The sequence below is a fragment of the Grammomys surdaster genome, unplaced genomic scaffold, assembly GCF_004785775.1.
Source record: "Grammomys surdaster isolate TR1022 unplaced genomic scaffold, NIH_TR_1.0 136, whole genome shotgun sequence".
Taxonomy (NCBI): Eukaryota; Metazoa; Chordata; class Mammalia; order Rodentia; family Muridae; genus Grammomys; species Grammomys surdaster.
Window position 1 is genome coordinate 15,207,494 of NW_021604594.1, and position 22,018 is coordinate 15,229,511.

Below are 22,018 nucleotides of genomic sequence, written 5' to 3' on the forward strand. Positions count from 1 at the left end.
CTAAATTTTAGGCTAGAACAAGGAAGTAGGCTTCAGACATGAAAATGACCTTTGGCTAGGATAGGGAAGTAGACTCAGATACTTTGATCATCCTGATAAGCCTTTAGAAACAGTGAACACTGTTTACATCTATTGTATTGCTAGACCCTAAACCTAGAACTGACCTTAATACATGCATGTAATCAAAATGGTATAAAACCATAAAGGAAGAGGGGATATTGGATGGGGGGTTCTAGGGAGGGGAAATGGAGAAAGGGAATGACATCTGTATTGTAAATAAATAAAATATCCAATAAAAAGGGACTTATTTTTTTAAAGGATTACTTATCTGTTTTAAGTGTATGAGCATATATGAATGCACTGTGGCTGTCTTCAGACACACTAGAAGAAGGCATCAGATTCCATTACATATGCTTGTGAGCCACTGTGTGGTTGCTGGGAATTGAACTTAGGATCTCTGGCAGAGCAGTCAGTGCTCTTAACCACTAAGCCATCTCCCGAGCCCCATGGGGCCTTAATTCTAATTAGATTACACGTGAAGAAGTTGAAGAGATCACCTATATAGCACGACAACTACATTAATAGCGTGCATCAAACTTGACAATAGCTGAGGGAGATGTTGAGGTCACTATGAAAAGTGATAAGGATATGGGGTAATGTGCATGCTAATGCAGCCAATTTATCCATATATTAAAAGGTTAAGTAACATGTGATGAACATAACTTTTTCCAATTAGAAAGCGAACATTCTAAAACTAAAAACAAATTTAAAATTTTCTTAAAAGTTATGCATTAAAAAATCTGTCCAGAAATATTTGTCTGTTTTCATAAAAAATATTGTTAAGACTTTTTCTGCTTCAATCAGAAAACTAGTAATAAGTAATGGTTGATACATCTCTTTGTCATTGGCCTTACCATTTCTAAGACATTAAATACAAGACTGCTGAAAGCAAAGACTTAGTATAGGACTAGCTCATTAAAGATGGCTACTCATTTCCTGAAGGAAGTTAATTAAGGTTGCTTAAAATAGAGCATTCTGATAACAACTTCATGTAGTCAAAGTGAGTTTATTTATTGTTAATTTTCAAAGAATGATTTACTGAAAAGTATTTTTATGTGTTTCAAACATAGATCTTTTTACACTAATGTATTTTATCTTTATAGGTCTAGATTCTCATACTTGGTATTTTGTTTTGTTTTGTTTTTAGAGAAAAATCTACTGAAGAAAAAGAAAAAATTTTAAGAAGTGTTAGTTTTATTGAGCTGGAAAATAATAGCTTTGAATTACTTTATGTAGTATATAGAGTAATTAGTAAACATATAGAGTAATTACTCTATATAGTATAAGATATAAAAATTACTAGAGGGCTGGAGAGATGGCTCAGTGGTTAAGAGCACTGACTGCTCTTCCAGAGGTCCTGAGTTCAATTCCCAGCAACCACATGATGTCTTACAACTATCTGTAATGTGATTCGATGCACTCTTCTAGTATGTGTCTGAAGACAGCTGCAGTGTACTCATATAAATAAAAAAATAAATCTTTAAAAACATTACTAGAATTATTAGGCAAATTTTATAGACATGTGGGACCATGTTTGATCCTAGCAGCATGTTTAATCATGAATAAAATACATGAATCACAACTTGAGGATGACTACTTTTCTTAAACACAAAAATGACTGGGTGCTTCTCTTTGTTTTTGAGTTAGAATAACATGTATCTTGTGGTCATGTCAGCAAACAAGAAAATGTTTTATTTATTATTAAGAAGAAAATTCTGACTGTTTAAAGTAGTTTATGATGAGAAACAAATAACCATTTTCACACAAGTATCTGTTATTTGGCTACACTTCCCACAAGTTCTACATTTTAATAACTAGGACTAAAAAAAAAAAAATACCCAGAAAGACAATCTGCACTCAAAAAGTAGCTATTAACCTCATGCAGAGAAGGATTTATAACTTTGAATAAGGAGTTCTATTAAAAATATCTCATTGTATGTGCTGACAGGATTTTCTCCTAGATGATGACTAAATGAAATGTTAATTTGTATCTTGCTTCTTGGGCTGTAGTCTTCTAATAACTGAGTCTTTCTTCAGCAATATATTTTATGTTCAAAAACAAGTTAGTTGGCAACAGAAAATAATTTTCTAAATAATAATGTTGAAAAAAGAGAGAAAGAACATTTATTTCTCCAAATTAGCTGTTTTTCTTTGCTGTGAGAAGTAGTACACAATTTTTGACTAAGGATTTCTTAAAGAGAGTGTTGTATAAGTTCTGGTCAGAAGTGTGATGGAATCTTACCATAGGGTTTCTGATAAACCAGATTGAGCACTAGCTGGGAGGCAGAGCCCTTGCCTAGCCGACTTACTGTCTCATAACAGTCTATTCTAGAGAGGTGGAGGAATTTGAGGAAAAGAAGAGAGGGAGATTTAGGAAGTACAAGGTTAAGATAGTAGAAATCTGAAGGAACTCATAGACAAGTCTTCCTATGTATAGAACTAGAAGTTGAGTACTCAACTGAGTATTGACATTCTCTCCTTTCTTATATATTCCTACCTTGGTATCAATTGCTGTGAATTTGATTAGACCTATGATTTTGAGTCTCACTCATAACATACACTCTATGACACTCCATAATCACTTCAGGTGACACAGCCTGTTCTTCATAGTCTAGAGATGTCCTAGCATTCATTACCTAACCCAAAGAAATAACTCCTTATGTAACCTCCACATATCAGAGTGAGTGAGAATGAATTCAATATCTCAGGTTAGGTTGGGGACAGGGAATCAGGTTTCAAGAGTGGTTTTGTGCTTGATCATAATGAGATGTGGCAAGAGTTGTGAAAGATTAAAGAAGACTTTCGACTTTCTGCAAATGCATAATGTTGAACATAGGTGACTAAGAGGGTGGTCATTCATACAGTATGGGATTAGCATAATGAAGCTGACATGTTACTGATTTCTTGGAAAGACTGGATGGTGACAGACACCATCTTGGCATTTGTTTTAGTCTAATTTTCCCTGCATACACATAATAGGGGGAATGAAATCATTCTGTCTAGAGTTGGAACAATTGACACGCTCCCCTCACCTCTACCATCTCTCTGCTTACCTTGTACTATGTCAAACTAAGACCTCAAAACTCAGCTTTACCTATTCAAAACTTCCGAACAGCGCCCACCAGACTTTTCTTCACACTAGCTTTGATTATACGCGTTATTCTCCTGTAGAATTTAAACTCCTTGGGAAAGATGGCTAGTCTTTATGTTTCTGCTAGCACCTAACATTGGATTTTTACATAAGGTAGGAACCTAATAAACTGAAGCTGAATGAACAAACGCATTAAGCTAAAGTATGTCTCAATAAGGTGATTGTTGATTCATTTCTGTGAGCAGTACATCACCTGGAAATAAGCTTCACCCAACCTAACTTGGAAGCTCCTTGGCCTGGTTGTCATGTGATCTACAAAACCTGGAGATTGTCTCACAGGGGACCCTATTTTTCTTTCTGTTATTTCACTTATATCTAGGTGACATCACCTCTAAAGGGGAGAAGGATAGAAAGAGGGAGAAAGAGAGGGAGAGGGGGAGAGAGACATAGAGACACCCAGAGAACCTAGAAACTATACCCTAATCCAGAAAGAAATACAAGTGCCCAACCATCACCTTTGCCATGGTAGGGGCTAGCAGAACCATGTGGACTCTGAAGACATTTGAGTCGTGGGCTGTTTTCAGTAGGTAAATGAGAAACATTGGTCATTCCATCCTCTCTCTCCCTGGTTACACACTGAATCTGGATCCACTAGTGACAGAGCTTGGGGTCAAGAGAAATCCTCCCAACTCACACTGACACAAGATAAACTTCATCAAACTCAAGTTGGAAGCTCCCTTGCCCTGGTTGTCACGTGACCCACCAAACTCTTCTGTTGATTCGATGTGTGATATAAACTGGGATACCAGTTGAGCCCCTTTGCAACCTGCTTGCCATCTGCAAGCCTGTCCTGTCTTGCTGTGTTTTCCAGAGCTTCCATCCGCCAACGCTCCAAATCTCAGCTGTCTCATCTGCCACATGAACCTCCACTGGCTACAGCTGATCACAAATCCTCCTATGAAGACAGCAAGGTCAGATACCCCTTGTTCTGGGGTGGGGTTGGGGCATGGGAGAAATCTTTCCCAGGGGTCTCATTTATCTTTAGGCATACATGCTTCCTAGATATATGGTAATGGCTTACTAAGTCAGACCAAATAGGAGAACACTAAGACCTGGTGAAAACTCTATAGTTTATACCCCTCCCCCGCAAAGAACACAAATTCTTTTAATTACTTTGAAGAATATATATTACATTAAACTGAATTGTTAAGGGATACCTACCAATTTTTAGATAGATAATTATAATAAGCACAGGTAATATGTTTCTTAAACATGCAAAGCAAATTATTTGCTTGTATGGAGGTAACTTTTTAAAGTTTTAAACAATACTGGAAATCATTTTTTCTCACACTTTAAAATTTTCTCTTAGTTGATGAAGTTACTTGATAAGACTAGACCCTATGCAAATTGCCACAAGTTTTAAATTGCAAAAGGTACACTATCCTGCTGTTTGGGACATTATCTTTCTTATAAGGGAACATGTATCAAACCACAAGTATTCCTCAGCCTGGATGTACTCACGTTTGATCCCCTACATGGTGTTCATTGAACTCCTTCATGGAACTCTTAAGTTTGGAATCCATGCTCTCTTCTCTTATTAAATTTTAGGCTCCTTAGACTTCCTGGCCCTTCATATCTGTGTTGAGTTCCCAAAGGTACTTTGCCCAGTGCCTGTATTAAGCAGGGTATCAAGCGGTTTTTGTTTGCTTGTTTTAACTGGAATAAAAAAAAATGGAGTTTCTGTGATTAAAATGAAGCTCACATTCTTTCATGTATCAAATCAAATAAGCCAAAGAATAGTTTAATTACAAATACATCTATTATTCATGATGTAATTTCAAAATGTCCTTAATAAAATTCCAACTTGCGAATCTAAGACATCCTTACAAACACTGGCTCACAAAGGAGAAATTTGGGACAAATTCTTGAATGATACCTTTTAAGACCTTGTGAAAGATGGGTCATTGAGACTCTCTCCTGTCTTGTTCTAACAGAGGTTGAATAGAAGTCTCAATGTTGAATAAATCATTTCTGTAAATACCTTACAGCCCTCTTTCTCAGGATGAATCAGAATTAGGAAACACAAGATGTAAGGATGGCTCCTTCCTGCATCTTGCCATCAGAGGTGCATCTCCTCTTTTGGGGCTAAAATTAATAGTTTCACTTATGTTCATAGCACTAGGAAGAAAACAATTTAAGATAATTTGGCTGTTGCTCGGTACAGCTTTTAAAAGATGCCATTTTATATTTTCCCTAGTAAAGGAGATAACAATGAAAAACAGGCAAAAAGGTGTTGAGAAGCTGATCTGTTGTTCAAGCTCCAAAAGGAAACGATCTGCCATTTCCCTGGGATTTCTTGTGTATACAGTAACTGTATTGGTGGAAGAAAGATTAAAGGAAAACAATATAATATAATTTGGCTAATGAAATTTCCATTGCTTGCTTTCTTCTTGACTAATAGGATTTTTTAATCCTAAAGAGCTCTGTATAAGAGTGTGTGGCTTGGTTTTAGTTTTTCAAAGTATCTTAACAATTGTGTCTACAAGGTCAAGCTGAATTCCTGCTCTTTCTCATTCTGATGTCATCTTCTGTAGACCAGGAAATGCTCTGCTCTGGCTCTGTGGTGTTCCTAGAGTCTACTTCTACAAAGCAATTACCTCCACCTTGTGGTCTCTCGGAGTATTTACAGAACATTTAGAGGGGCTGAGGCTTGTTAGGAGTCTGTCCTTCTAAACTCTAGGTGGGATGACTCATTGAAGGTATCAGTTAATGACAGAGCTAAGCTGGTTCTCCTTCTCCAAGCCGTCTGAATCTTTAGCTTCCATAAGTGAGATGAGATAGTAAATATCCTATCAGGTTGAGTTTAGTATGAAGAGTAGAAATTTCAGTCTCTAATATTTATAAATCTCTTTCTTTCCTTCCTTCTTTAAAAAAGAATTATTTATTTATTTTATGTATAGAAGTACACTGTCATTCTCTTCAGACACACCAGAAGGGGGCATCAGATGCTATTACAGATGGTTGTGAGCCACAATGTGGTTGCTGGGAATTGAACTCAAGACCTCTGGAAGAGTAGTCAGTGTTCTTAACCACTGAGCCATCTCTCCAATACCCATGAATCTTTTTCAATAAGCCAAAAAAAAAAGATAGAATATATACAAATAAAGTCAAGTTGCAATATATTAGAATCTTGTAGCTTCATCACAGCTGACTTGTGATGAAGTCCTATCTTAGAGATAGCACAGAGACAGGATTCATAAAAATGGCTGTCAGTCTTGGCTCGTCTGAAAAAGCTTGGCCTTTTTTTAGCATAAATATTGCCTTATCATTAAATCTTAGAGTTATTATCCAGGTAGAAAAGTCCTATTATTAGAATACAGAAACCTGTATAAGAAAGTATAGAAAGAAGGAGACAAAATTCCAGGAAGTCTGATCTCCCCCTGACCCACACAAGAGATCAAAGAAAAAAACTAGAACAATACTGTCAAATATGGAACCATCTATACAGTAGATAGGAGACCACTGTATTTTCTAGAATAACTTTAGTTACACACACACACACACACACATTTGCATATATATATATATATATATATATATGCATTTACAATACACATTTTATTTCTCTGCTGCTCATTTAGATATAACAAATAAAATTTAATAAAATAATCCACTATCTGAGGATAGGCTTTCTGTACCACTCAGGTTGTTTTAGGACAGTAGAATATAGCTTTCTTTAAGATAATTTTTTTCTCTTTTTTAGTGGCTGATGACAAAATTATTCAAGCTGACTATTTTTGTTTATTAATTTGTCCTGATATGAAAACTACAGGGCAAAAAAATTTCATATTTCCCTTAAATGTCTCATTGCTTAAGGTTAGTGACACTTTGCTACACAAAAACCAGGAAAGGTTCCATCTTGTTAGGCTCTGAATAGTTACCTTTGGGGTAGTAGCCTCATCAGGGAACATGTAGAATTCAGAGAATGTTAGCCTGACATTTATGAGTCTGCGAGCGACCAGATCTGGACTATCAAGACCTTCAGAGGGCAATTTTGCCATATTGAAAGTCATCTAGATAGTCCAACATAGTCCCAAGGGTGTGGGCAGAGTCACCTGAGTCAGAGATAAATACTGAGAGCTATTCAGAGGGGTCACAGTACCCACTCAGAGCTGTGACAGTACCCACATCTTTGTATTGGCTCTCCCGTTCAATTCCCAGTTTCCACACGGAGATCCGAAGAGGGCCAGATAACACCACCTTGAAGTAAATTGTGTTATAGGAGAGGACTCTATGGGCAAGGTCACTGTGAATTAAACGTCTCAGTTACACTGGCCTGTCCCAGAACATCCACTAGTTACTAGCTTAGAGAATCTTGCTTGATATGTTTTTAAAAACATACCTTGAAACCTCCTCAAGTTTTCAATGTGTAAATACACATAGCAGTGTTATTTTTTAAATGAGTTATTTTCAAAGAGACAACACAAATCCTCCTGCTTGAGAGTTAATCTAGATGCCATTATGAGCATTACCTACCCACCATTTAGGGAACAGTCCTGCCCCAGCCAGGCAGGGCAAAGTCCCAAGAAATACCAGTAACAAGTCACCACATCTCATGCGTCTCTGAAGTCACCCCTAACCGGTGTGTAACCATTATCACCAGCCTGTGATTCTTACTCTGGGATCACCAAAGGGTATAGATATGTTTGGTAACTAACTCTATTTCCCTAAGGACAATGACGAGCTTGTGGAAGAAGTTGAACCCGCTCCAGTTAGGAGGATTCTAAAATTCAACATTCCAGAATGGCACTACATGCTGGTTGGAGCTTTGTGTGCAGCCGTTAATGGGGCAGTCACACCCATCTACTGCCTTTTATTCAGCCAGATCCTTGGGGTAAGCAAGCAACTAGACTAACTTTATTCTGTTTGTAATTCTGTTTTGTTGTTGTTGTTTTGTTTTTAAACCATTGGCTAGTACTGTGTCTAATCTAATACCTCTTTTCTTTAAACACACTAGGCAGCTTGTTTGCTTGGCTTTTTTTTTTTTTTGGCTAGTTCTCCTGCCCACCCCTGTACCCCACCCTCAGCTCTAAAAGATGAACAGTTCGTAGAATCTCCATCATAGAGAAAATGAAAAGGTGATGTTGAACATACCTTATTTGAGGCTGCCAAGGGCTTACAGTCATTGCACTATGGAGAATAAATAAATATGGCTACAGATTGGGGTTGCAAGAGGAATGGCTTCCTGTATGAAAAAACATTGGTTGAATAATAATACAAAAGGATTTTCAGGAGATTTTTGATCTTGCTGGATCGCTGGGGTGCATAGCTTGACGTAAGGAGCTGGTGATAGTGTCCATGGGCAAGTGTCTGCTCTGCTTCTGACTGCATTCATCCAGGGTCATGGGAAGGACTGAGGAAAAAAACCAAAAGAAGTAAAGATACAGCTGGGAGAAAGAATAAGCTCATGTTCTTTTTCACTTCCTTGGAGTTTTACTATTTTCCATCTGACAATTGCTATGGTGACGAGAGATAACACTCACTGGGCATCATCCAAACATGTTATGTTCATTATCTTTCCTAATAATCACTGGATGCCCAGGTTTCTCTCATTGCCATTTTATAGAGAAGGAAAATAAGGCTCAGAGAATTCAGGGGAAGGAGCATGTGGTGGACTTGGGATTCACACCCAGCTAGTGTTATGTAGAGACAGGCTCTGTTTATACCTTATTACCATACATTTAGTCATTAAAAGGCTATTGTATTTTTACAGATCTCTCTTACACACACACAGACACACACACACACACACAGACACACACACACACACCCCTACACACATGGTGAGTTCACCCAAAAAGAACAGCCACACCCATAAAGACATTGTTAACTTTCTCAAGGGCTTGCCAGCACACCACATCGCCAGAGTAATACTTTGAAAAACTCACATTTTTGTTTCTTTCTCTACATCCCTTCCTTCTCACCTCTCTGGTAGAAACTAGGACCACAAAAAATAAACTGCCCCCATCATTGAGACTTGTGTAGAAAGATATGAATAATCCAGCAGTAGAATCATCCAGGTAGAAACACTTCCAGCCATTTTTAGTCACATCGCTTTCAGGACATCAGGCAATTGGAAACATAGCTCTAGATAACTGAGTTTCTGGTTACATGATGCCACAACCTTTCATGCTGAAATCTTTTAAAATAACTAATGTATACTTTTTTGTTTTCTAGTAGGTACAGCATCCAAATATAAACACATGTTCTTTTTTTTTAATGTGTTCAGTATTCTTTCTTTATTTCTTTCTTTATTTCTTTTTTTTTTATTGGATGTTTTATTTACATTTCCTATGTTGTCCCCTTACCCCATCCCCCACCCACCCAGGAACCCCCAATCCCCTCACCCCTCCTCCTTCTTCTCTGTGGATGTAACTTCTATCTACCCCCCCCCACTCCCACCTCCCCACCCTCAAAATTCCCACACCCTGGGGCATCCAGCCTTCATGAGGTCAAGGTTCTCTTCTTCCACCTATGCCCAGCAGGGCCCTCCACTCTTACATATTCAATTGAAGCACTGGATCCCTCCCTAAGTGCTCCCAGGCTGGTGGTTTAGACCCTGGGAGCTGTGGTTGGTTGGTATTGTTGCTCTCCTCATGATGCCACAAATCCTTTCAGCTCTCCTTCAGTCTTCACTCTAACTCCTCTATTGAGAACCCCATGATCAGTTCAATGGCTAGTTGTGAGATCTGCCTCTGAGTATGTCAGACTCTTGAAGGCCTCTGAGGAGATATCCATATCAGGCTCTTATCAGCATGCACTTCCTGACTTCCACATCAGCCTCTACCTTTGGTGATTGCACATGGGATAGATACTCAGGTGGAGTGGTCTTGAAACGGCCCCTCCTTCAGTTTCTGTCCCTCACTTTGTCTCCATATTTGCTCCCTTGAGTATTTTGTTGCTCCTTCTAAGAAGAACCGAATCACCCCCACTTGGTCTTCCTTCTTTATGGGCTTCATGTGGCCTGTGAGTTGCATCTTGGGCATTTCAAGGTTCTGGGCTAATATCCAATAATCAGTGAGTGAATACCATGTGTGTTCTTTTGTGATTGGCTTACCTCACTCAGGATAATAATTTCTAGTTACATCCATTTACCTAGGAACCTCTCGAATTCATTGTTTTTAATAGCTGAGTAATACTCCATTGTGTAAATATACCACATTTTTTGAATCCATTCCTCAGTTGAAGGACATCTGGGTTCTTTCCAGCTCCTGGCTATTATAAACAAGGCTGCTATGAACATAGTTGAGCATATGTCCTTGTTATATGTTCGAGCATCTTCTGGGTATATGCCTAGGAGTGGTATAGCTGGATCCTCAGGTAATGCTATGTCCAATTTTCTGAGGAACCGCCACACTGATTTCCAAAGTGGTTGCACCATCTTGCAGTCCCACCAACAATGGAGGAGTGTTCCTCTTTCTCCACACCCTCGCCAGCATCTACTATCACCTGAGTTTTTAATCTTAGCCATTCTGACTGGTGTGAAATGGAATCTCAGGGTTGTTTTGATTTGCATTTCCCTGACGACTAAGGATGCTGAACATTTCTTTAGGTGCTTCTCAGCCATTCGAGTTTCTTCCTTTGAAAATTCTTTGTTAAGCTCTATACCCCATTTTTTAATAGGGTAATTTGGTTGTCTGGAGTCTAATTTCTTGAGTTCTTTGTGTATGTTGGATGTTAGCCCTCTATCAGATGAAGGATTGGTAAAGATCTTTTCGCAATTTGTTGGTTGTCATTTTGTCCTATTGACAGTGTCCTTTGCCTTACAGAAACTTTGCAATTTTATGAAGTCCCATTTGTCAATTCTTAATCTTAGAGCATATGCCATTGGAGTTCTGTTCAGGAACTTTTCCCCTGTGCCCAAGTATTCAAGGCTCTTCCCCACCTTCTCTTCTATTAGTTTCAGTGTATCTGGTTTTATGTGGAGGTCCTTTATCCACTTAGACTTGAGCTTTGTACAAGGGGATAAGAATGGATCAATTTTCATTCTTCTACATGTTGTCCTCCAGTTGAACCAGCACCATTTGTTGAAAATGCTGTCCTTTTTCCACTGAACAGTTTTAGCTCCTTTAGGAGTGTGGGTTCATTTCTGGGCCTTCAATTCTATTCCATTGATCTTCCTGCCTGTCTCTGTACCAATACCAGGTAGTTTTTATCACTATTGCTCTGTAGTACAGCTTGAGGTCAGGAATGGTGATTCCTCCAGAGGTTCTTTTATTGTTGAGAATAGTTTTCGCTATCCTGGGTTTTTTGTTATTCCATATGAATTTGAGAATTTCCTTTTCTAACTCTGTGAAGAATTGAGTTGGGATTTTAATGGGGATTGCATTGTATCTGTAGATTGCTTTTGGCAAGATGGCCATTTTTATTATATTAATCCTGCCAATCCATGAGCATGGGAGATCTTTCCATCTTCTGAGATCTTCTTCGATTTCTTTCTTCAGAGACTTGAAGTTCTTGTCATACAGGTCTTTCACTTGCTTGGTTAGATTCACACCAAGGTATTTTATATTATTTGCAACTATTGTGAAAGGTGTCTTTTCCCTAATTTCTTTTTCAGTCTGTTTATCTTTAATGTAGAGGAAGGCTACTGGTTTGTTTGAGTTGATTTTATAACCAGCCACTTTGCTGAAGTTGTTTATCAGGTTTAGGAGTTCTCTGGTGGACGTTTGGGGGTCACTTAAGTAAACTATCATATCATCTGCAAATAGCGATATTTTGACTTCTTCCTTTCCTATTTGTATCCCTTTGACTTCTTTTTGTTGTCTAATTGCTCTGGCTAGGACTTCCAGTACTATATTGAATAGGTAGGGGGAGAGTGGGCAGCCTTGTCTAGTCCCTGATCTTAGTGGGATTGCTTCAAGTTTCTCTCCATTTAGCTTGATGTTGGCTACTGGTTTGCTGTAAATTGCTTTTACTATGTTTAGGTAGGGGTCTTGAATTCCTGATCTTTCCAAGACTTTTATCATGAAGGGATGTTGAATTTTGTCAAATGCCTTCTCAGCATCTAGTGAGATGATCATGTGGCTTTTTTCTTTAAGTTTGTTTATATAGTGGATTACATTGATGGATTTCCGAATATTGAACCATCCCTGCATTCCTGGGATAAAACCTACTTGATCATGATGGATGATTGTTTTGATGTGGTCTTGGATTCGGTTTGCTAGAATTTTATTGAGTATTTTTGCATCGATGTTCATAAGGGAGATTGGTCTGAAGTTCTCTTTCTTTGTCGGGTCCTTGTGGGGTTTGGGTATGAGTGTAATTGTAGCTTCATAGAACGAATTGGGTAGTGTTCCTTCTGTCTCTATTTTGTGGAATAGTTTGAAGAGAATTGGTGTTAGGTCTTCCTTGAAGGTCTGATAGAATTCAGCACTAAAACTATCTGGTCCTGGGCTTTTTTTAGTGGGGAGACTTTTAACGACTGCTGCTATTTCCTGAGGGGTTATGGGACTATTTAGATGGTTTATCTGCTCCTGGTTTAACTTTGGGACCTGGTATCTGTCTAGGAAATTGTCCATTTCATCCAGGTTTTCCAGTTTTGTTGAGTATAGGCCTTTGTAGTAGGATCTGATGATTTTTTTAATTTCTTCAGTTTCTGTTGTTATGTCTCCCCAGAAAAGGTTCTGATTTTATTAATTTGGATACTGTCTCTGTGCCCTCTGGTTAATCTGGCTAACGGTTTATCTATCTTGTTGATTTTCTCAAAGAACCAGCTCCTGGTTTTATTGATATTTTGTATTGTTCTTTCTGTTTCTATTTGGTTGATTTCAGCCCTGAGTTTGATTATTTCCTGCCTTCTACTCCTCCTGGGTGTATTTGCTTCTTTTTGTTCTAGAGCTTTTAGTTGTGCAGTCAACTTGTTAGTGTGTGCTCTTTCCAGTTTCTTTTTGTAGGCACTTAGAGCTATGAGTTTTCCTCTTATCACTGCCTTCATGGAGTCCCACAAGTTTTGGTATGATGTGTCCTCATTTTCATTGAATTCTAAAAAGTCTTTAATTTCTTTCTTTATTTCTTCCTTGAGCAAGTCATCATTGAGTAGAGAGTTGTTCAGTTTCCATGTGTACGTGGGTTTTCCATTGGTTTTGTCATTATTAAAGATCAGTCTTAGTCCGTGGTGATCTGATAAGATGCAAGGGATTATTTCAATCTTTTGTATCTGTAGAGGGTTGTTTTGTGACCAATTATATGGTCTATTTTGGAGAAGGTACCATGAGGTGCTGAGAAAAAGGTATATTCTTTTGTTTTAGGATGAAATGTTCTATAGATGTCTGTTAAGTCCATTTGGTTCATAACTTCTGTTAATGTCAAAGTGTTTCGGTTTAGTTTCTGTTCCCATGATCTGTCCATTGCTGACAGTGGGGTGTTGGAATCCCCCACTATTATTGTGTGAGGTGTAATGTGTGTTTTGAGCTTTAGTAAAGTTTCTTTTATGTATGTAGGTGCCCTTGCATTTGGAGCATAGATGTTCAGAATTGAGAGTTCACCTTGGTAGATTTTTCCTTTGATGAGTATGAAGTGTCCTTCCTTATCTTTTTTGATTAATTTTGGATGAAAGTCGATTTTATTTGATATTAGAATGGCTACTCCAGCTTGTTTCTTGGGACCATTGGCTTGGAAAATTGTTTTCCACCCTTTTATTCTGAGGTAGTGTCTGTCTTTGTCACTGAGGTGCGTTTCTTGTATGCAGCAAAATTCTGGGTCTTGTTTGTGTATCCAGTCTGATAGTCTGCGTCTTTTTATTGGGGAATTGAGACCATTGATGTTAAGAGATATTAAGGAAAAATGATTGTGGCTTCCTGTTATTTTTGTTATTAGAGGTAAAGTTATGTTTGTATAGTTATTTTCTTTTGGGGTTGTTGGAAGATTACTTCCTTGCTTTTTCTAGGTTGTAGTTTCCCTCCTTGTGTTGGCGTTTTCCATCAATTATCCTTTGAAGTGCTGGGTTTGTGGGAAGATATTGTGCAAATTTGGTTTTGTCATGGAATATCTTGGTTTCACCATCTATAGTGATTGAGAGTTTTGCTAGGTATAGTAATCTGGGCTGGCAATTGTGTTCTCTTAAGGTCTGTATGATGTCAGTCCAGGCTCTTCTGGCTTTTATAGTCTCTGATGAGAAGTCTGGTGTAATTCTTATAGGTCTGCCTTTATATGTTACTTGACCTTTTTCCCTTACTGCTTTTAGTATTTTTTTTCTTTGTTTTGTGCATCTGATGTTTTGATTATTATGTGACGGGAGGTATTTCTTTTCTGGCCTAGTCTATTTGGTGTTCTGTAGGCTTCTTGTATGTTTATGGGCATCTTGTTCTTTAGGTTAGGGAAGTTTTCCTCAATAATTTTGTTGAAGATATTTACTGGCCCTTTAAGTTGGGAATCTTCATTCTCATCTATACCTATTATCCTTAGGTTTGGTCTTCTCATTGTGTCCTGGATTTCCTGGATGTTTTGAGTTAGGAGTTTTTTGCATTTTGCATTTTCTTTGACAACTGTGTCAATATTTTCCACCGTATCTTCTGCATTTGAAATTCTCTCTTCTATCTCTTGTATTCGGTTGGTGATGCTTGCGTCTATGACTCCTGATCTCTTTCTTAGGTTTTCTATCTCCATGGTTGTCTCCCTTTGAACTTTCTTTATTGTTTCTATTTCCAGTTTCAGATCCTGAATGTTTTTGTTTAATTCCTTCTTTGTGCTTTCTTGCATTTCTTTAAGGGATTTCTGTGATTCCTCTTTAAGGGCTTCTATCTGTTTACTTGTACTCTCCGGTTTTTCTTTAAGGGAGTTACTTAATTCCTTCTTATAATCCTCTATCATCATCATGAGAAGTGATTTTAATTCTGAATCCTGCTTTTCAGGTGTGATGGGGTGTTCAGGGCTTGCTATATTGGGAGAACTGGGTACTGATGATGCCAAGAAACTTTGGTTTCTGTTGCTTATGTTCTTGCGCTTGCCTTTCGCCATCTGGGTAACTCTAGTGGTACCTGCCCTCACTGTGTAAGACTGGAGTCTGTATTTCCAGTTATCTTGCTTATAGCAGAGTTCCTCGGAGTCCAGATGTCTCTGTGGTCTTATGCTCCTAATCTCCTGGGTGGAAGAACTCCTGGGACTCAGGCCACCTCTTGGATCTGGAAATCCTGCTCTGAGTGCAGTGGCTCCTCGGCTGCTCTGAGTCCAGTGGGTCCTCGATGACTCAGGATTCAGTTTCAGCTGCTCTGAGTGCAGTGGCTCCTCAATGACTCAGGATTCAGTGTCTCCACAGGACAGGAGCAGACCGACTCTGTGTCTGCTCCAGCCCAAAGGACCAGACAGGGGCGGAAGGGAAGTGGAATTCCGGAGGGGCGGGGTTTGGGTAGCTGCTGTGCCCTGAATGTCCCTGGCTCCCAGATGTATCTCTGGGGCTTAGGGAGTGAGATGGAGTTCTTACCAGCTGCTCTGAGTGCAGTGGCTCTTCTAGGATGACTCAGAATTCAGTATCTCCACAGGACAGGAGCAGACCAACTCTGTGTCTGCTCCAGCCCAAAGGACCAGGCAGGGGCACATGTTCTTTTATTTATCCAACAAGTATTTGCTGATGGCCTCCCTTAGACATCATGCTGGGGACTTGATACCACTGCATCACAGTTCTGGTACTTTCCCTGTGAAGTTTGCAGGAAGTGAGGAAGATGCTGATTAGACAGAAAGATAATAGAGATCACCCACCAGTCAACAAATATGTACCCATGGCTTGTTTACTGCCCATCCTTCTGGTATTTGTCTGGGATAGAGGACAAGATCAAGCCTGCCTCTTTGGTTGCCATTCCAGCAGAGAGAGGGTCTGAGTGGGACCTTGTTGAGCAAGATAAACATATGTTAGAAGAAAGAGTAGAGATGAAATGTAAAAGCCTACACTGAGATGTTGTGGTATAAAGAAAACCTAGAATTTGACTTCTTCACTGATTTTCTCTTTCTAAAAGTATTTATTCTTTGACAAATTCATACACACAGACAATAGAGTATGGTCATATCCTCCCCATTACCCTCTTTTAGTCTACCTGCCCCCCATACCCTTTGAACTCCTTCCCAAGAAAACCCCCTCTCACTTTCATGTTTTGTTAAAGGACCCACTGAGTTTAATTCCAGTTGCTTACGTGAGCAGGAGTCGGGGGCTGTTTACTGAAGCTTGGGTAACTTTACCAGAAGCTATAACACTAAAAAAAAATTACTTCCACTTCTCCAACAGACATTAAGCACCAATACCTCATCAATTAAAATGAGATGTTGTGGGCCTCTCCCTAGTCCATATTCAGTGTCGACAAGCTTGATTTGTTCAGGTCAACACAGCTGTTTGAGACCATGAGTGCAATGGCCATGTGTATTCAGAAGACTGCATTTCATAACACTTCTTCTAATCCTGCAGCTCTTATGATGCACTCTGAGCTTACGTGGGGGGGGGGGAGTGCCACAGCTGAGTAAAATTCCATTGTGTGCCTGAACCACTTTTTCATTACCTAGGCATCAGTTCATGGACATCTATTTCCTAACTATTAAAACAGAGCTGCCATTGAACATGAATATACAAGTGTCTCTGCAGCAGGAAGCTGAGTCTTTTGAGTATGCTGAGAGAGGAATGTCTAGACCTGCTAATCTTGTTAGACCTCAACAAAAGTGGAACCAAGAAGATATTCACTCAATGTTCCTCAGACTATGTTAGCTCCTTTAGAAAGTTTCTTCAGTTCCAAGAGGCCTTTGCCCTAAAATTGGCTCTGCTACTTCCTTGCCGTGTCCTTTATGTCCTAGAGTTACTTTATCCCATTTTCTGGGACTCAGTTTCCTCAATTATAAAATGGAAGTTGACAAAGATGACCTTGAAGGCATATTCTAGCTCTAGAACTGTGAATTGGCCAAATCAGGAAAAGTAATGACAAAGCAAGAAGATGTGTTTCTGAGCCCCAGACAGTCTAAGAATTAGGGGCTTCTAAGGATGGGTAGTCATGTGGGTTTTAACATTGGCCAGCTACTCGGTCTGGACTACACAGATACTATCTGCTGAACTTGTGTTCCTCTCTGTTAGTGACAGAAACTCCATTCCTGTGACCCTGGGACTCTTCCATTTAACACTGGGATGGAGTTAGACTGGGCAATAAAACTTTCATTGAGGGTTTCTACAGCAACATAAGTGGGATCTAGTTGCTGGAAGCCAACCCTGGTTTATTATTAATGTTCTCAGCGTTACATTCACTAAGAGGAAGAAGGCTGAAGAAATCACAGAATCTCCCTGGGCTAAGGAAGATTATTTCTATTTGTCTTAGCATAATGATTATACTCTCATCATCATACTCATGATGCTTTCATCTCACAGGGGTTCAGGAGTCTGTTTCTAATCGCCCTGCTTTTATCCTGCCACACTTAAAGAGTATTGTATTAATGTGTGGCATATTAGAACACACATGTGCCCATTAAATGTGCACAAATAGAAACCTGGTGGCTAACCTACCTAAGCCTCCATACACAGCTAAAAATATAATGAATTAGTTTTACTTTCCCTGGGTCTGTTTCAAAGGGAAGATGTGTCAACTGTTCAAGCCACTGCAAGTCGAATGTGGCAGGCTGGAAAAACATAGGCACAAGAAACAGCCAGCTGTGGGATAGTTTTATGTCTCTATATTATTTGTGTACATTGCATTAATATGAAACAAGAAACCTACTCCTGGGTTCCTGTGAGAATCCTAATTTTAAGGAAATCCTAATTTAAGATTGGTTAAGTCACATATTTGATATCCGACACATAGCAAGAATTTCCTGGGTGCTTTTCTCTTTATGCAAATTTTACCATGACAAAAAAATAAAGAAAGATGTGTTTCTGAGTCACAGTCAGTCTAAGAACACAGGGTTCCAGGGATGGGTAGTCTATTGGACTGCTTTTCAAACCTAAGAATGTACAAAGAATTCATGGAACAAGATTTTGTGACAAAAAGACTATGGGTAAAGTCTTAATCCAATCAAGATAAAGGCTTAATCTTGAACTAAAGAGTCATGTGTATTTTCACATTAGCCAGCTTCTCTGTCTGGACTATGTAGATACTGCCATAAGCCAAAGGGCACACTCAGAATTTAAAAAAAAGCTGGAAACTGGGGACTTCCTTTTCATAAATAACACTTAGATGAATGGACTCAGACAAATGTTTGTGACCTTGGTTTTCTATGAGAATTAGGTGGACTCATCTGTAACCCATAGGTATAGTAGGTGGTCTTTGTGGGGGAGAGATCATTGCTGCATAACACTTTGAGGTTTCAAGAATATCTGTATAGATATATTTTTTTAGTATCTTGAACTGTAAATTCTGTGAACTAGTTGGTTGCACAAGTCTGTTAAGAATTACTGTGGTGTCTTAGAATCCATATTCTAGAAAGTGTAAAAGCTATAGAAACTGTCCTAGAAACAGTAAAATCTCATTAATCTAGAGCCAACCTCTTCTCCTCCCGTGTGTGTGTGTGTGTGTATTTGTTTCTCTCTGTTTCTGTTTCTGTTTTTCTCTGCTTGCAATTTATGCTCAATCCAGAACAGGTTTTTTTCACTTTTATTTTTACCTTTTCACATTTTATATAATACAGTTTAAAAACTGTCATTACAGTTGCCTTAGCTGTTCTTTAAGACCTGGAATTTAAACAAACAAACAAAAACTCTTTGATTACATAAACATCAGGCAGAAACAATGACTAGTACTGAACTATCAATGCCAAAGCATTATAGATTTTTTTTATAAGATGTGTGATGATGAAAAATAAAATCAAAACTGATTAAGCTTGTAAACTTTGCCCTGATGGTGAAGGGAGACAGTTTTGTTTCCCTTTTTCAATACATCTAATTCTGGCATCAAGCATTATTATTCATTAAACATTGAGTGTCCTGAAACCTGTATTTTCTGTTTCTATGTATATTTGAGTCAGAGACAAGACACATGGAAAAAATAGAAACATGCTGTTTTGTTTCACAGAAAAGCTTTACTAATGCAGTACTCTACGTATTGTTTTTGAGATTTATTTGGACATAGTAGGTATTCAGCAAATATGTGTTTGGTTTTCTTTGAGTCACTCTATTCTGGCATTGTTCTAGCTATTCAAATTATTTCAGAACTGTTAGACTAGAGTCAATAAAGTGTTTACCATGCTAATGTACAAGTGTGACTTCAATCCCCAGAATCCATATGAAATCCATATGCGCTTGGTGACTCACACATGTAATCCAGGAGCAGGGGGACCAGACGCGATCCTCTTCAGAGCTCACTGGCAAAATGGCTAATTCACACACACACACACACACACACACACACACACACACACAGATAGACACACTGACGGAGAGATGGAGAAAGACAGAGAGAGAATAAATAAGAACTTATTATACATCTCTCCAATCCATTCATTTCCAGAATTCTCTTAGTTATGTTGTTTAGTCTGAATTACAAAGGTTTTGTTATGACAAGAATCCATTTCACTGAAGATCTTTGCCACCAGAAGACACTCAGTTTACTCTGCTTTCTTACTGCAACACCTTGTTCCTCAGCTAGGTGCTTAAGGAACTGACAGTATATTCATCACATATTTAAGAATATCATTTACTAATCAAAATAAACCTTAAAAACTCTAGTCACAATGTCCATGGCCTTTTAAGGAAAGAAGAGTTTCAGTTTCCTATAGGATAACAGCAGCAGGATCAGATTTCACTTTCTTTTCTTTCCTAGGCTAAGGACAGTCCATTGTGCAATAGATGGTTGATTATATATATATATATTTATAAACTAATTTATATGTGTAAGACTATACATGTAGTACACTATACATACATATAATAAAGCACAGGATGAGTTTCATGAGTTTAAAAAAATCATCTTTATTGTGTCCATTAGTTGAGCAAAGTAAGAGTCAAAATAATAACCATGTTTTCCTGAAGACTGGTATTCTCAAGTTCTCAATAATGTCTTTCTATCCCTCTTCCTCCTTTTCCTCCCTCTCTTCCTTCTCCTCTCTTTGCTCCCTTACTTCTTAAAGGATAACTATGATATGGCCATACTTTCTTTCTTCATTTTTCATCTATGTCAGAGGAAAAGCCAACACCACTGCTTAAATCAAACCAACTTAGTGATGTGTGTGTGTGTGTGTGTGTGTGTGTGTGTGTGTGTACAGAGGCAGCTTCTGTAATTGTTGCCATTGGTTTAAATCTTCCAGGAACTCTGCCACAAAGACAATTAAAAATGTATCATAATCTTTATCACTAACTTTGGTTTGGAAACTAGTGTGTTTAAAGTGAAGCCATTTTAAAAGTGTTTTTGAACAGACAGTGTTAGTTTTACAGCAAAATTAAGAGGGAGTTCCAGAGATTTCCCATGTACTCCTTGCCTCCTCCCTCATTAGCATCTTTCCTTCTCTCCCTCATCAGCTTCTTTGACTCCCTCCATCATCGGCATCCCTGACTGGAGTGCCCCATTCGGTACAGCTGATGCTCTGCACTGACACATGATGATCCTCTGTCTTTATATTAATGTTGAAGTTCACTCTTACTGACGTTCTATAGGATTGAACAAATGTGAAAATTTCTTTAATTTAACATATTCAAGAGATTTATTTTGTTGTTGTTTATAATAACAAGCTTTCTTCCCTACTTATTATCTTTCAAAGATGTTTTCAGTCATCGATAAAGAAAAACAAAGGTCAGAGATTTACAACATGTGCTTATTCTTTGTCATCCTGGGCTGTGTATCCATTTTCACACAATTTCTGCAGGTAATTTTATTTTTCATTAAGTGATTTGCCTCTGGACCCCCATTTTCAGGTAAAAGTCTCACCAAAGACTCCTTCTTTATGTTTTTAGGGTTACACTTTTGCCAAATCTGGAGAGCTCCTCACAAAGAGGCTGCGCAAATTTGGTTTCAAGGCAATGTTAGGACAAGAGATCGGCTGGTTCGATGACCTCAAAAATAATCCTGGAGTACTGACAACTAGGCTTGCTACAGATGCTTCCCAAGTTCAAGGGGTAAGCCTTGGGAGTGTCTTTGTCCATTTGGGATGCTGTAACAAAACATCTTAGATGAAGCAATTTACAAATAGCAGTAGGTTGGCATGTTTAAGATCAATACAGGAGTAGGTTATGTCTGGTAAGGGTATGACTCAAAGATGGCACCTTTGTGTTCCATCTTCCTGTAGCCAAAGGTTAGAGGTGCTGCTGCCACCTTCTTTTACTCCGGTTTTATTAACCCCACTTGGGAAGACAGTTATATAATCTAAGCATGCCCAAAGTCTCTAACACTAATACTGCTCCAGTGGGGAATTAGATTTCAATATAAATTTTAGAGAAACACATTTAGCCATAGGATGTATGGGTGGGGAACAGGGGTATATTATATAGTTGTTCGTACTGTAGAACACTCTGAGAATAACCCATGTTTCCTCCGGAATGAGAACTGGTGAGGTTGGGATAACCTAGAGCCTTGTAAAGGACACAACAGTGTCCCTTGGGCATACCTAGAATTAGTGTTAAGACACACATGAATCTGCTAGGATTGGGGGTTTCATCTTCTGAGTCTAGCAACTGAGATGTTTTCTCAGACGTTTCTAAGACTCAGGAGGTTAGATTTCACCAGCCTCACATGTGGTCCCTAGAAGTGGAAGGAAAAGGTGTGTGGAAACGTCTTCCCTTGAGCACCAGATTATGTTGTGAGCAACCTTGCAATCTTAGAAAGATCCTCCTTGGGAAATAGGGAAGAGATGGTTACTGTCTACACATTCTCTCTCTCTCTCTCTCTCTCTCTCTCTCTCTCTCTCTCTCTCTCTCTC

At 38.7% G+C, this 22,018-nt stretch overlaps 1 protein-coding gene across 2 annotated transcripts in view; it reads left to right on the plus strand.

Moving 5' to 3' along the window:
- The window catches only part of Abcb11 (ATP binding cassette subfamily B member 11), a 106,376-nt gene that overhangs the window by 63,863 nt on the left and 20,495 nt on the right, over window positions 1–22,018 (plus strand). For both annotated transcript variants that reach the window (XM_028762874.1, XM_028762875.1), the window contains exons 18-21: window positions 4,023–4,122; window positions 7,884–8,045; window positions 20,864–20,968; window positions 21,057–21,218. In XM_028762874.1, coding sequence (XP_028618707.1) covers window positions 4,023–4,122; window positions 7,884–8,045; window positions 20,864–20,968; window positions 21,057–21,218 — 529 coding nt within the window. The remainder of the gene's footprint in view (window positions 1–4,022; window positions 4,123–7,883; window positions 8,046–20,863; window positions 20,969–21,056; window positions 21,219–22,018) is intronic.